At 34.3% G+C, this 16274-nt stretch overlaps 1 protein-coding gene across 1 annotated transcript in view; it reads left to right on the top strand.

Moving 5' to 3' along the window:
- LOC108345507 (protein ILITYHIA) overlaps positions 1–16274 on the top strand; it is a 32907-nt gene that overhangs the window by 4143 nt on the left and 12490 nt on the right. The window contains exons 12-34 of the mRNA XM_052878830.1: positions 337–520; positions 4503–4580; positions 7675–7794; positions 7916–7975; positions 8113–8238; positions 8317–8422; positions 8515–8684; positions 9201–9503; positions 9588–9704; positions 9787–9888; positions 9970–10119; positions 12119–12283; positions 12353–12529; positions 12822–12944; positions 13091–13171; positions 13259–13375; positions 14121–14293; positions 14448–14525; positions 14618–14765; positions 15504–15626; positions 15715–15771; positions 15860–15970; positions 16049–16240. Of these exons, the coding sequence (XP_052734790.1) occupies positions 337–520; positions 4503–4580; positions 7675–7794; positions 7916–7975; positions 8113–8238; positions 8317–8422; positions 8515–8684; positions 9201–9503; positions 9588–9704; positions 9787–9888; positions 9970–10119; positions 12119–12283; positions 12353–12529; positions 12822–12944; positions 13091–13171; positions 13259–13375; positions 14121–14293; positions 14448–14525; positions 14618–14765; positions 15504–15626; positions 15715–15771; positions 15860–15970; positions 16049–16240 (3061 nt within the window). The remainder of the gene's footprint in view (positions 1–336; positions 521–4502; positions 4581–7674; positions 7795–7915; positions 7976–8112; positions 8239–8316; positions 8423–8514; positions 8685–9200; positions 9504–9587; positions 9705–9786; positions 9889–9969; positions 10120–12118; positions 12284–12352; positions 12530–12821; positions 12945–13090; positions 13172–13258; positions 13376–14120; positions 14294–14447; positions 14526–14617; positions 14766–15503; positions 15627–15714; positions 15772–15859; positions 15971–16048; positions 16241–16274) is intronic.

Here is a 16274-nt window from a genome sequence, read left to right as displayed (position 1 = left end):
GATTGGTAACAGTTGTTAGTATCTTTAGTTTTCCTTCTGAAAAAACTGGTGCCTAATGTGGTTGGAGTAATTTTTTCCACAATCTAGTAAATAATGCCTGTGCCTATCTTGTCGGTCTTATTGGCCAAGAGGCTTACAACAATCTATTTTGGAGTTCAATTTTTGTTATTAAGTGTTCTTTTCCAGACCAATTGTCAATTCTGACTAACTATTATAGAAGATACCAAACATGGTCCTAGTGTTGTATAGCATTTCAATCATAGTCTTGTATTTCTGCCCTCGTCAATCTCAATCTTTGCCACTTTTCTTTTAAACTCTTAATATTTGAATTTGCAGTGATACTGATATTTCTTTGGAATCTCAAGTTTCGTCTGTTCCATCTGTTGAGGTGTTGGTTAAGGCTCTGCTTATGATGTCACCAGCAGCTCTGAAACATGCTCCAGATTCCTTTGTCAGAATATTACTTTGCTCACATCATCCATGTGTAGTTGGTAGTGCAAAAAGAGATGTGGTGTGGAAGGTAACTTTTCTTCATTCTTGTGTGTTGTCCTATATAATTTGCACTTAATTATTTAATTTCTAATAAAGACCAACTATTATAAACTTGGCAGTCTAGAAACCTGGCAACTTGCACATGTGATTAGTTAATAACCTAATTTATCCGACCTGTGCTGCAGTACAATTGAAATTGTATTGATTATGGCAGGATCTATTTGGAAAATTATGACAGGTTCCATGCATGTGGACACTGGTCAATTAGTTTACTTTTTGGCAATTGGTCTATCTCTCTTTCAAATTATTGTTAATCCATTATTACTTGAATTTTAATAATCAAATAAAAGGGAGAAGTGCATGTATATGTATTGTTGTTATAATTATAGAAAAAAGAAGCTGAACCTATATATTAGGAACATTTTTATTTCTTCCCATATCATATCTTTGTCATTAGATAATATGAAATCTCCTTTATTTATTTTATTGATTCCTTTTCTGTTAATATAAATAAAGCATCTGTGTTTTCTAAAATGCACACTGTTTCAACTTAATGTTTATCTTTTTCATAGAGTTTAACATGATATCTCGACCCTCTTTTAAAACTGTGTCGGCTAGATGTTTGGAACATTTCATTTAAATTATATAATAAAGAAATCTATATTATATATGTATTATTAGAAACAGTTTTATTTATTCCTGTATCTTATCTTTTTGTTAGTATTGGATATAAAATCTCCTTTATATATTGTATTGATTCCTTTTTCTCAATATAAATAAAACACTCGTGCTGTCTTAAAAAAACACTTTATTTTAGCTCAATGTTTCCCTTTTTTTCCTAGAGTTCAATGTGATATCTAGAGCTTATTTCAAGATCATGTTGGCCTCATGTTGAGAACATTTTTATCTGAATTATATAATTTAGAATATATTGGTTATAATTGAATTATTAGAAACACTTTTATTAATTCTCCTATTATGTCGTTGTTATAAGAGGATATCAGATAGGGTGAATAGTCAGTTAATATAGTTGAGCACATGTTTTGCTTTGTAAATCTAAAATCATTAGTTGTTCCTTTAAGGTTAATTGCATATGAACATTAATTTTCTCTTTAAAAAATATGATAATTATTAAAGATCAAACATGCTCTCAACTATATTAATTATCAGAGTTCAAATGAAAAAAACAAAATTAAAGTTGTACTAAGATTGTAGTTTTTTTCTTATTGTACTAAAAATGAAATATGTCAATGCCTGTACTGAACCAAATATTTAGTCCTCTATTTATTGTACTAAACCAAGTTTAATAAGTAGTCCATTTAAAATGTTTCTTAAACAATGAAGTTCATCTTTTATAAGCTTATTACAATTTATACAAATAATTATGGGATACTTCATCCCTACTAACGTGTTATGAGATGGTTATAAATCATATTGTAATTGTTCGATATAGAGATTAATCTTCCTTGTGTTGACTATACACATAGGATATTCTATTTATAATAGAAGAAATATGGACTAAACCTAAAATACAAAGAAAGAATTATAACAAATTAACTAAAGATAAAAGATAAAGATAAGATAAAGATAATATATTTAACACTTCTTCTCAAGCTTGTACATATATGTACCTAGCTTGTTACTAATATAATCAATAAAGACTTAAAATATCAGTTTCTGCATTCGAGTGACACTAAATTGTTAATGATTTGCGAAGACGACATAGAAGAAAAAATACCAACCTAGAAGACTCTCCTGAGCTACAAATCTGAGAGATGTAAATCTCTTATTGCAAATAACTGTTGAGGAATGTGTACTTGAGTGACACCGAATTGTGAATGATTTGTGAAGACGACATATAAGACGAAATACCAACCTAGAAGACTCCTCGTAAGCTAAATCTGAGAGGTTGCTCCATGTAAATCTCTTATTGTAAATCGCTGTTGAGGAGCATTGTTGACATCCAGTGGATAAATAGACCATTGTTGAAGAGCCACCACGACTATAAATAAACTAACAAAAATCATCTTTGTCATTGGAGAAAAACCATTTGTGGACAAGGTCAAACGCACCAGTGATAGAAGAGAGGTCAGAAGAGACAATAATGAAAGAATCTATGGATGAACAGGAGAGAGAAATCCTAAAAATCCAAGATTCTCTAATCAAGGCACTTGAAAAAGGAAAGAGAGTGACCTCAATGCTCTGAATAACTCCCTGAAAGGAGAAGGGACGTGCGACCGTGCACGACGAACCTAAAAGAGGAAAAAGAACGACCTTGATGCTCTGAATGACAACTTGAGAGAAGACGGCATATGCCACCACTCATGGCAGAAAAGGGAGTAAATCTACATCTTTGAAAGGTGCTGAGAGCGCGTAGGAGTTCCGATGAAGGCGTCACTGAAGGCACGGTGGTCGCCTAGCTGAGATGACCAAAACTGTGTGGTTACTGGTCAAAACTGAAACTTCGGTGGCGCCTCTAGTAGGTGCCGGCAGCGGTGGTGGGTGAAGTGGCAGAGCAACGAATTTTTTTTTTTTTTTTCTAAAAGAACCTTAAGCTCTAGATACCATGTTAAATATAGTAAAAACTATGTATGAGATTAATCTTCCTTGTATTGAATATACACATAGGATACTCTATTTACAATAGCAGAAATATGAACCAAGTCCAAAATACAAATAAAGAATAATAACAAACTAGCTAAAGATAAAATAAATATAATATATCGTCAAATTTCTTGCACCCCCACAAGGTGAAGCTTAGTAAGTTTAAGTTTGTTATGAGAAAATAGCTCTTACTTCCTCACAAATAAAATAAAGAACATAAAATTTGAGGTAGACTAAAAAATTTGTTGGAAAAACATTGTAGCAATGTGGGAGTAGTCAATGAGAAAAATATCTTAGCCTACTAGTTGAATGATCTTCAGTGTGCCAATCAAAGCCTTACTGTCACTGCTATTCTTAAAATCTCATTGGGATGCTTCAAAATAATATTATTGGATACTTAATTTTTTTATAGTTGAAACCTAGTTTGATAGCAACTTCTGCGATATAGACAAGGCTAGTGCTTATGGTGAGAAGATGGCTAGATTACTGCTTGAGGACATAGATGAGGTCTGTGTCATAAGACATAATTGATGCCAGCACGTCTGGTTCAAATATGGTGCCAATTTTTCTGGGACAAAGACGGAGCTAGTGTATCAGGGACAAAGATGTGGCCAGTTCATTTGGGACAGATGTAGCCATTGCATCTATGACATATATGAGAGCATTACGACAATTGATGAGACCAATGTGTCTTGCACATAAACGGGAGTTGTAATGTATCTGGGACATAGATTGGGCTAGTGCATCTGGGATTTTGGTAGGGTTAGTTCATTTGAAAGGTGGCTAGTGTAAGGTATGTCGATGAAGTCAGTGGTAGCTAATACAAATATGAACCTGCGTCAATCCAGATTAGCACAATGAAAAAAGTGACAACGCTAGAAAGAAGATATAGTGCTAGAGGTAATTGATTGAACTTCAATTTTTTTGATTTTGGGGACTGAATAGTGAAATAATGACAGAAGAGATTGATGAGTATAATTGCACTTTGATATTGTGTTGAAAGTGAGAGAAATAGATGCAAGAGTTGTTGAAGACTGTGTATGGATTGCACAATGATTTTATTTTATATTAGTTGATAACGATAAATAGAAATAATTATAAGAAATTATTTCTATATATGATATGTCTATAAATCATGAGTCTGGTGCTAGTAAGATATTCCTATAATTATAAAAATCCTAGTTAAATAATATGGAAACAAATGGTAAAACTATAAGAGAAGAATAAAACCTAAGTGATCAGGTTTCATATTATAAATATAATAATATCATCACATTATTGAAATAGAAAACGTATTTCTCATATTTTTAGCAATACATGTTTCGAGGTATTTATTTACATGTGTGCTTTGATTCTTTTTTTTTTCTTTTGATTGGTTAGCTAACCTGTTTCATTTTATTTTCCAGAGGCTCTGCAAGTGTCTGCAAGCACATGGTTTTGTTGTCATTGATATTATTTCAGCTAACGTGGGGAATTTCTTAAAGGTAATCTACAAATCTTTTGCGTTTTCTTTTGTATTGTTAGAGTAGCTGCTGTGTGATTTATGTATTCATAAGGGATGATTATATTAAATATCTAAATTTTCTTTCCAATAAGTTACATATTATGGCAAAATCAGTGATGTAACTGCTACATTTGGGTGTGTATTTGCATAGGTACCTTGACCGAAATTCATTTTGTTGAATCTAGTTTTGGGTCTGATCATGTTATTAAAATCAGATCGGACCAGACCGCACCTATTGGTCCAAAATGGTTAAATGGGAAGCTGGACCCATAGTTGGTTTGATCACAAGAATATGCCTGAACCTGGTACTGAATTGTGGTTGAATAGGAAACCAGTGACTTGTAGGTTATCTACATGTCTTCATTTTCTGTGGTTGCTGCACCAACAGCCATGCCAACATGTTCTTGAGACCTCCGCACACAGTCTGTAGCATGCCTCCCATTGTCTGCACTCCCATCTATGTGATGGTTGCAGCACTAATTGGGATGTACAAGGAAATTGAAAATTAAAATCTAATTTATGCTTGGGAGAAATGCTCCAACTGATGACCAAATGATGTTTTGAGTGTAGTAAAACTCCAACACTAAGATATCTTCTTGGTAATGTTAGAAATAAATATTGAGTTGAATAGGGGGTGAATTGATCTTTTAAAGATTTTTGCAAATGGATGATTTTTTTTTAATCTAGACATCCTTTAAAGAAAGACACATTTCAGTCACTAGAAATGTCAACATTAATCTTGTTTAATATTCCAAAAGCATGCAATTTGAATTCAATTCAGATATAACTTCTAGGAGATAAGGAAAGAAGAAAAAATAAAAGAATTTATATTGGTTCTCTCTCACAAGAAAGCTACATTTAGTTGCCTCATCACCCTCATTAGAGTGATCTACAAAATTTAATGTCTTAGTAGAACCCCTTAAGAAAAATAAAATGAAAAAAAACATAAAAAGAACAAGATTTTCGGCCCTACTAGATCTCCTATACCTACTTATGAAACCCTGTACATAATACTCTCGAAGCCATTGAATCAGTTGCACAAATCCAAAAGTGTTTTTCCCACTTGTAGTGCTTATCACAAGGTTTAGAAAATGTTTTAGGACATTTTCAGATTGATTACCCAAATATAGCTCGAGATAGCCCAGTTCCTTGATATGCAACTTTGGATCCATTAGCTAAATTATCCTATTAAAGAAGTTTTGGAGAAGAAATGAACGAGAATGAAGAACTTTGATTAAAAATGTGACCTGAGACACCTGACTCTATCAACCATGGATCATGACCTTTCAAAGATTGAGAGATGCATGCTGTTGAAACACTTGCCATTGAAGAAGATTGAGCTTGACTGTTGGATTTTTCAAAGTTAAGCCTCATACTTTGGTACTGCTCATAAAAAAACTTGGAATTTGATTTTTATTTTTGTTTAAGTCACAGGGATGCCTAGTTAGGAAAGCCAGCCAATGAGTAGCAATTTTCTTGAGTATGACCTATTCTCTTATAGTATGTACGATGAAGACATCCACTTCTACCACCACATGCTAGGTTGCTTCAATCTCCATCTCTTTCATGAGGTGCTACCATTGTTGAAGTTTCAACTACTTCAGCTGAAATTTAGTCTTTCATTGAGGTAGGCACGCCAAATAATTTGATGACCAACTAGAATTGTTCGGGATATGAATACAAACTTCTCAAAATCAGGATCATGTATAACTTATGAAGCTTTTTGTTGACACCTTCTAATGAGTCAGCCATGAGGAATCTTCAAAAAGGAAGAGCTTGTCTTGAAAGGTCTGAGTATCTCTAATGCATCGGGCTCAATTGATTGCCACAGAACATATCTGGAAATCAAGCTTTTGGCACTGAGATGGAAAAAGCACTAGCATCCTTTTGCAAATGGTCATGATATCCTCGACCAAGGAACCACAATTGTACTGAAGTGGACCAATATAAATAATTCTTCCAATTGAGTTTTGTGGTTGCAATAGTAGGAGTACCAGTAAATGTAAAAACAGGGCCAGCGGAGGCCATCTCAAAGATAGGGCAGCATAATGGAAACCAAAACAGAGATGCATAGTGGAAAATGTGTGACCAAATATACTTAACAACTCCAAGTACATTAAAACAAAGAATCAAGATCAAGAATAGGGTCAGTGAATGTCTGGGTCTTTGGAGGTCACATGACATCGGTGGCTGTAGGGGGACGTGTGGTCTTCAGATGTTTGGCCAGACTGGTTGAGACACACCTGATCTGGTACTTGCCAAGAGAAAGGTGGAAGTTGACAATAAAGGATGATGGCTTACGTTGATGAGTATACTGGGTGGGCCATCCATCAGATGACTAAGACCACATGTTTGTCAGAGAAAAAGGACAGTGATGGGCGGACAACTGGCTGAGAATAAAATTCCCTTGAGAGAAGGCCAACAATTAATGAGTATATTCTCCACTCCTATGTATGTATGTATGTATTCATAGATTAGTACAAGTATATCTCAGAGGAAGGCTACAGCCTATGTTCATTATTCTAAAGCTCGCTGCACACAAAAACAGCTTTTGTGGAGCTGTACAGCGATAGAGTATTACCTATTTCAACACAACTCATACAACATTGCTATGTTAAAACTTTTGTTGTCCTCCTCTCAGTCTCTAATGGGTTTTTCATTCATTGTTCCAAGCTCTATAATAGTTTTTTTTATTTATTTATTGTAACTGGGTATTATCAACAATAGGAGCTTTGTTCATCCATCTTGAACATGTCTTTAATACAAGTACTTAGTTTTCTTGTGTAATTTGTATAATTTATGTAGTATGATCTAAAACTTGCCACCTATTATTTGAGAAGAAACACCGGTTGGCCAGTGGAATTGGCCGTATGCTTTATATTGTAATCATTTACTTGTGTTAAATTAACTTAAAAGCTGAGAGAAACTTCAATCTGCCCTCTGTAGTTTATTTGTTTGTGTTTGTTCATATCTGTGTATAGATTTCTGCTAGCTGTTTGATGTCATGTACAACGGATCTCCTTGAAAAGGTTAACCATCTTCTACTAACAAAGAAATGATATATTGCTTTTCAGGTCTTACTGGGACCAATGGGCTTGAAGAGTGCTAATCCTTTAGAACAACAGGCAGCAGTATTGTTGCTTTCAAGCTTGATGTCTATAATCCCTGGAGATACATATGTGGAGTTTGAAAAGGTAGACATTATTTTTATATAGTTTAGTTGGATTTGGATTCTGTTGTCTTTCAAGATTGTGATTTTTATTTGTATATTCTAACTCTTATTGCTGATAACTTTACCACACCATGTAATACCAGTACTTGCTAAATATTCCTGAGCGGTTTGCGCATGATACACTTTCTGAGAAAGACATTCAGGTATTTACATGATGCAGTTTATACAGTCTATTGATTGATATTTACATTATCTGTGCTATGTTTTCCTTTTTTGTGATTACTTCTTTCAATTTTATTTACTCTGGACAAATATGTTGTGATATTTTTCTGGGTTTCAGATCTTTCATACACCTGAAGGAACGCTTTCAACTGAGCAAGGGGTTTATGTTGCTGAATCTGTTAGTGCAAAAAACACAAAACAAGCAAAGGGCCGCTTCCGGATGTATGATGATGAAGATGAAGTGGTACATTTTAATTTCTTCCTTTTTTGTTGCTCCATTCCTGATATTTAGTTAGTTATACTCTTCTGTTCTTTTAATCAGGATCATACCCGTTCTAACCATTCAGTGAAGAGAGATCTACCTAGTAGAGAAGCTGCTGGTGCAGGGAAAAAGGATACTGGGAAGGCAGCAAAGAAGGCTGGCAGTGGCAAGTGTTGCACTTCTATTGCTCTAAGTTTGTAGCTTTCATATTTGAAATTCACTCGGTCTTGCTTTTTTTTAATGTTCGTATTTTTTTAGACAAAGGAAAGACAGCAAAGGAAGAAGCAAGAGAATTGCTACTTAAGGAGGAGGCTTCTGTACGAGATAGAGTTGATGAAATACAGAAAAATCTGTCTCTGATGCTAAGAACTCTTGGAGATATGGCAATAGCTAATTCAGTTTTTGCTCACAGTAGGCTGCCTTCAATGGTAATGGCACCTGCTACTCTGTTGCAATATATTTGATGGTTTTTTAATTAACTGCAATCACTCTGAATTTAAAATGTTAGGTAAGATGCCCATCTAGGAACATGTATATAGTACTCCTTGCATGATTTGAGAAATCTTCCCTCCTTGACTTAGCTTTCCTCGCTTGTCATGTTTTAAAGTTGTTGGGTTACTCGTTACTGTCACCTTCACATCTCAAGTGTGTTACCCTAGGCGAGTGGTGTGTTATGATTTTTTATCATCTAAGAGTATGGACAAAGTATGCCATATAAAACTTGTACAATACTCCCCTTTTGAGCTCATATTTTGCATTGATTTTGACCCACTCCATTTCCAATATTGTGCTCTTCATTTTTAGTAAAATTTAATTGCTCTTTTCCGGAGACTTGTAGTTTCTAATTTATTGTGACTCTGCAGTTTATTAATTAATTTATATCCCTTTATTTTAAATATTATATTATTATATGTGGTTGTGATTCTTGCTCCAAATTTTGTCAGGTCAAGTTTGTTGAACCATTAATGCGATCTCCTATTGTAAGTGACGAGGCTTTTGAAACCATGGTGAAACTAGCTAGATGCACTGCTCCCCCTCTATGTGATTGGGCCCTGGACATTTCAACTGCTTTGCGTTTAATTGTGACTGATGAAGTTCATCTTCTGTTGGATCAAGTTCCGTCGGTTGCTGAAGAGGAAGTCAATGAAAGGGCATTTCGTGGCCTTTTTGAGCGAATTTTAGATGGCCTATCTATTTCTTGTAAATCAGGAGCACTTCCTGTAGATTCTTTTTCTTTTGTATTCCCGGTAAGCAATTATACTTTGAAATGAAATTTAATCAGTGTTTCAAGGCTTCTATGTTCCTAACTCCGGTTTTTTTCTTTTCTTCAGATAATTGAGCGTATTCTTCTTTGCTCAAAGAAAACAAAATTTCATGATGACGTGCTTCGCATATTATATTTACACCTTGATCCACATCTACCTCTTCCTAGGATTCGAATGTTATCGGTACTTTGCTTGACATTTCATGCTTTGTTTTGTATTCTTCTATATATTTTATTTTGCATATTGTCTGATCAATATTGTTTAGGTACTTTACCATGTGCTTGGTGTTGTTCCATCCTATCAAGCATCAATAGGACCTGCACTAAATGAGTTGAGCCTTGGTTTGCAACCTGCTGAAGTTGCTGCTGTATGTATGCCTGACTCTGTTTGCATTGTGCAGTTGTCTTTTTACAGTGCTTATGTTATCTCTCCATTTCTAATTTTACAGGCACTTTATGGAGTTTATGCAAAAGATGTTCATGTAAGAATGGCTTGCTTGAATGCTGTAAAATGTATTCCTGCAGTTGCTAATCGATCTCTACCTGAAAGCATTGAGGTTTCAACTAGTATATGGATAGCTCTACATGATCCTGAGAAGGTTTGAAAATTTCCCCCTGGGAACTTATGGCTCAAGTTTGCTCTTTTAATTTTCTCTCTTCCATCCAAAGTAAACTGTGGTCTTTGCCTTTTATTTTAAATCCAATTTCACTTTAGATTATTGTTTTCTTTTAATGTATTGATATTTAATTTCGCCTTTTACCTTTTTATGTGGGTCTCTTGTATATTCTTAGGGCTTAAGGCACTGTCTTGTGCTTCCTTTTGCATTTAGACGATTATAAAATTGAATTAAAAGGGGTTAAATCTGAAAAACTTACATACTATGTTGTGTGTAAATTAGACCCTCTTGAAGGGAAAACAAAATGGTAGAATAATAAATCAACTGTTCAAGTCATCTGATGATTGCTTCCAAACATGAAATTGGGGATTGGTAATACCTGAATGTGAAGGTTTTAGTGAGAAAAGATTGAGTTTTTCACTCAGCTATAAAATATGTGTGTAACAAAAGTCAAACAGATACACTGTGATAGCAAGAGTGCAGACTGTTGCACCTGCCGAAATGACTACAGCATTAAAAGAAAATGGCAGTGACCCATTACAAGACACATAACATAAAATACATATATTTATGTAGCAGTGATGTAGATTAAGTTGGATAGATTTATTACTTCAATCCTTTCTAGTAATTTTTTAGGTTATTTTCTTATAGGTGACTGACTAGATCTTGTGGTTTTGGTTTGGTTTGGGTCTTGTTAGTATCATGAGGCTATAAGTGTAATTGCATCTCAACAATAACGATCATGAAACAGCCCTTGAATTAACGAAATCAGTAATCCAATGTTGAATAGAAGCAGCAGAAGATATATCCTTAGCATAAGTTTCTGGATTCTGGATTCTCAATGGAGTTTAAAGTTACCTATATAATCTATATTTATAGACCCCAGGTGTTTATAACTCGATCTACTCTAAATGGCTGAATTTATATATTTGACTGACTTGGACTGCCTTTAATTTTGTCTGTATTTTAAAATGATCCTTTTAGTTTTTGCCTTCTCTGTTACTGCAGAAAGTCAAGAAGGCAATCCTTGCAATATTTAATTTAAGTTCTCACTCAAGAATGGAGTACTCTCCTAATATTCTTTTTGTATTTTTGTGCCTGTGAAATTCGTGTGCATAAAATTTGTCAATCGAAATCTGAATTTCAATTTTTAATTTTGGAAAACAATATACAAATTAATATATATGGTGTTGAGTTTTTATACATGGAGTTTATTTTCAACTTTTTTTCTTCAATAAATGTCTTGTTTAATTTATTCCAAAGTTGTGAATAGGGGATGACAGAATGCCAAAATTCCACCATATAAACATGTACATGACATTGTGGCTTGTGCCACCATAACAGTGGTCCTCCCTTAGCAAATTGCAATGAAGTTGTAAAAGCGCCTCATTGTAGAATTACGTTATGGCAGCACTAGGAAGGCTACTAGTTAACAAGATTGATTTATTCCCTTCTTATAAAATAGAATCAGTAATATTGATGAAGATAGGTCCTCCTATTCCTTCCACATGACATGTTTTTACCATTATTACCAATGGAAATACATTATTTTTCCTTTGATATTTTTAGAAGCTTTTGACCTGAATTTAAAATACCAGTGCAATGCCCATGAATCTTCCTAGTTAACTTGTTGATATATTTGGTAATTTCTCTTGTGGACTAACTGTCTAACTGTTCTAAATAATTTGGGTTAAATACTTGAACATTAAAATTCTCAACAGGCACTTGGAGAAGGCTTTTTTGTTCCCCGTTTGCAGGTTATGAACTGAAATACTGGCCTATTTTATGCTTTAGTTTTGTTCTGGTTATGAATTATTTTCATTTCAGTACAATAGGGTTTTCATTTTCTTTGTATTGCTACAATAGCTTTGGCCAATATTGCTTAGTAATTTTGTACTGTTTTCTACATGTGAATTTTTTTTTTTGGTTTTTAACTACTTTATTTTGAATGACAGTTAATTTACTTTTTTCAACATTTCAGTCAGTTGCGCGAGTGGCAGAAGACATATGGGATCATTATGGGTTTGATTTTGGAACTGATTTTTCAGGGCTGTACAAAGCACTCTCTCACATTAATTACAATGTTCGTGTGGCAGCTGCGGAAGCATTGGCTGCTGCCTTGGATGAACATCCGGATTCTATACAAGTATGTTTGATTCATAATTTTCATTTTATTGCTGTTTGTTTTGTCTCATTATTTACTGATAATTTTCAGGAGTCCCTTTCCACTTTATTTTCGTTGTATATTCGTGACATGGGTGCTGGAGATGACAATGTTGATGCTGGTTGGCTTGGTAGGCAAGGAATAGCTTTAGCATTACATTCTGCTGCTGATGTTTTGAGAACAAAAGACTTGCCTGTTGTCATGACATTTCTAATATCAAGGGCTCTGGTAACTTTTACTGGCATTTATGTTTTTAATATCCCTTGTCTGAAAATAAAATGAAACAGTTTAAAATAAAGGTTTTTTTTAATTTTTTATACTCTCCGAAAGTGGAGAGGTTAAGGTGATGGAATAACAAATAATCTGCTTAAAATTTCAAATAAATGAAAATGTTGTGGCAACCTGATGTACTCCTTTGATGGTAGTGTGTTTTGTATTGTACGTGATAAATTGTTTGCGAAGAGTATTTATCTGACAGTATCCAGTGATAGTTGACTTTTTGGATTGATTTGCTTTGCAGGCTGATCCAAATGCTGATGTTAGAGGTAGAATGATTAATGCTGGTATATTGATCATAGATAAAAATGGAAAGGATAATGTCTCGTTGTTATTTCCCATCTTTGAGAACTACTTGAACAAAACAGTGAGTTCCTCTTATTATTTTTGGAGATTCACCTCCTGGATACTCATTCTATTGCTCATTCCTTGCACAGTAGATGGCCACTTTAAATATAAATGAGGGGAGTTATATGTGATGCTTGATTAATAAATTCTCCCCTAATTTCTTAGGCTCCAGACGAAGAAAAATATGATTTGGTTCGTGAGGGTGTGGTTATCTTTACTGGGGCTCTGGCAAAGCACTTGGCAAAGGTTAGTATTAAAGCTTGTTCCTCGTTCCCAATTTTACATAGCTAGTTGAATTTAAAATGTGTTCTATTTTCTTTTCTTTTTGAGCAGGACGATCCCAAGGTTCATGCTGTTGTGGACAAGTTGTTGGATGTTTTAAATACTCCTTCAGAAGCAGTTCAACGGGCTGTCTCTGCCTGCTTATCTCCATTAATGCAATCAAAACAAGTACGCAAGAGCATTCTTACATTTAATATCTGATCCTTTCACTTCTGGTCTAGTGGAATATTACTAGAGTGATCTATTGGAAGGAGTTTACTATCTTTCGGCATTAAATAAACACAGGACCAAAAAACCTCTTGCTTGCATATTTATTCTTGATTTCTTACCCCACTTGTTTATTAGAATGATAGTATGAATATTGACACAAGCAATAGGTCCAGTATGAATCATTTTCAATGATAACCAAATTCTTTTTTCTCAATGATATTCCACAATTGGCTAAATTCCATGATATGCTATTACAAGTTAGCACTCATTTCTTTTGATATGCTATTTTTATTTAGCAAAAGGACTTTGATTAGCATCACTTTTGCTTCTATTGTAACAAAAGATTTCTTTTTTATGTGGAAAAAGGCCATATCATTAATTATGATTTTCCTACTGCACAACTCCATGAAATCTTTTTCATGCACAGCAAAAATCTTTTAGATCATTTAATAAGTTTGTTTTTTTATTACTAGTATAAACGGAATAGTGTTTTCACTGCTAAAATATTGATTTCTACACACTTAGTTGTTTGGGAGTAATTCATCTAGTTGAAAGTTCAAGGTTTTACTGTCATGTAATTTTGTCTATGCCTCACCAGAACATAATTTCATTTTTGGCTCTTAAGGTTAATGCTGTCTTACATTTTGATGTTTTCTGCATTTTCTCAAGTGAATTATTTTGTTATTGATACTACAACCACTAGGATGATGCAGCTGCTCTTGTTAAGCGGTTGATGGATCAAATGATGAAAAGTGAAAAATATGGAGAACGCCGTGGGGCTGCTTTTGGACTTGCTGGGTTGGTTAAGGGATTTGGCATTTCCTGCTTGAAAAAGTTCAGCATAGTGATTACACTTCAAGAGAGTCTTGCTGAGAGGTTGGAGAGTCTACTGTTACATCTTTGTTTTTAACACACTGCGTATCCTATTCAATTTATGGAATTGAAAAAAATCATTGTATGTCACTTTTGACCGTTAAAATGTGACAATGGAGTTTACCATTATTTTTATGTTAATTTATTTAAACTGTAGGAGCTCTGCGAAATCTCGTGAAGGAGCCTTACTTGGATTTGAGTGCCTTTGTGAAACACTGGGCAGAATATTTGAACCGTAAGCTGCTGAATATTTCTTCACTGATTTGTTTTTTTTTTTAAATTTATATTTATTGCCATTTTTTATTGTTTCTCAATAATTCTGTTCAGGTACGTGATTCAAATGTTACCATTACTTTTGGTTTCGTTCTCTGATCAAGTTGTTGCGGTTCGGGAAGCGGCTGAATGTGCTGCTCGTGCAATGATGTCTCAACTTAGTGCTCAAGGAGTGAAGCTTGTCCTTCCATCTCTTTTGAAGGTGATAAACATTGATTAGCATTATGATTTTGGAGGCATACTTTGATGTCTTGTGATGCTTTGATGTTATACTCCCGTAATGCTCCTGTTTAGATTCAAAATCTTGACTTGATGTAATTGATTGATATTAACTATGTGAAATGTTTGTCTTCCTCTTCCCCTTTTGATTTTAAACAATATATCAACAAGAATGCTTTGTCATAACGAAACTGTATGTTTTGCCTGTGAATTAAGGAACATTCTGTTGTAATCTTTTATTAGTGGAGTGAGGGATTAGATGACTGCAACCGCCACATACTTACTGGAAATTGTTCTGACTCGTCTATGACTTTTAAATTTCTTCTATTATGGATTTCTCTTTTGTTTTATTACTATTACCGGTGCATGATATTATGATGGGGCTATGGGTTTTTCCTTTTTATTACTGGTCTCTCATTTCATAAATGCTGCTTTCCCAAAGTTTTCTTACCAAGTTCCATGCTTCTATGGTTGTGAATACACTGAATTTTTTTCTCGGTTTCTCTAGTTTTAGTTTCTGAATAGGCTTTAATGCCTGTTGCATCTTATAATCTGAAGAGTACATTAGTGACATTTTTCCAAAATTTTATTATCCAACTTTTCTTAATGTGGTTTGAGTTTGCAATTTGAACGGGAATTTTTGTTTGCTTCCTAACTACTTGTAGACATTTATTGTGCTTCTACATCAATGAAATTTTGCACAGCTAATCTATTTTCTCAGGGTCTTGAAGATAAAGCTTGGAGGACAAAACAAAGTAGTGTACAACTTCTTGGTGCTATGGCTTACTGTGCTCCTCAACAGTTGTCTCAGTGTCTCCCTAAGATTGTTCCCAAATTGACTGAGGTATGACATAAAGGAAACACTACATTTTGAGTTCTAAATTCCTTTTAAGCTATAGATTGTGTTCATCAACCCATCTTGCTGTTTGAAGGTTTTGACTGATACACATCCTAAAGTCCAGTCAGCTGGGCAAATGGCCCTTCAACAGGTTTGTTGAGTTATGAGCTATATTATATCCACTTGATTCCTGTTGCTGTGATTTTTGTTATTAATTTTCATGTTTTCTATTTGTTCAGGTTGGGAGTGTCATAAAGAATCCAGAAATATCTGCTCTTGTCCCTACTCTACTTAAGGGGCTCAGTGATCCAAATGAGCATACAAAATATTCCCTTGATATTCTTCTCCAAGTAAGATTTATGAAATTTACCTTGTTCAATTTTTTCAGTTTTATGCTTAGTTACCTAAATTTTATTGTTTGGTTGCAGACAACCTTTGTTAATTCAATTGATGCGCCTTCACTTGCATTATTAGTACCAATAGTACATCGAGGGTTGAGGGAACGTAGTGCTGACACCAAAAAGAGGGCAGCCCAAATAGTTGGAAACATGTGTTCCTTGGTTACAGAACCGAAGGATATGATTCCATATATAGGATTGCTACTTCCTGAAGTAAAAAAGGTACTTTTTGCATATTGTTGCTCTTACTTTTGTT

This window comes from Vigna angularis, chromosome 6 (genome assembly GCF_016808095.1).
Source record: "Vigna angularis cultivar LongXiaoDou No.4 chromosome 6, ASM1680809v1, whole genome shotgun sequence".
Classification (NCBI taxonomy): domain Eukaryota; kingdom Viridiplantae; phylum Streptophyta; class Magnoliopsida; order Fabales; family Fabaceae; genus Vigna; species Vigna angularis.
The sequence above is the reverse complement of the archived record's forward strand: the minus strand, read 5'-3'. Positions and strand labels throughout refer to the sequence as shown.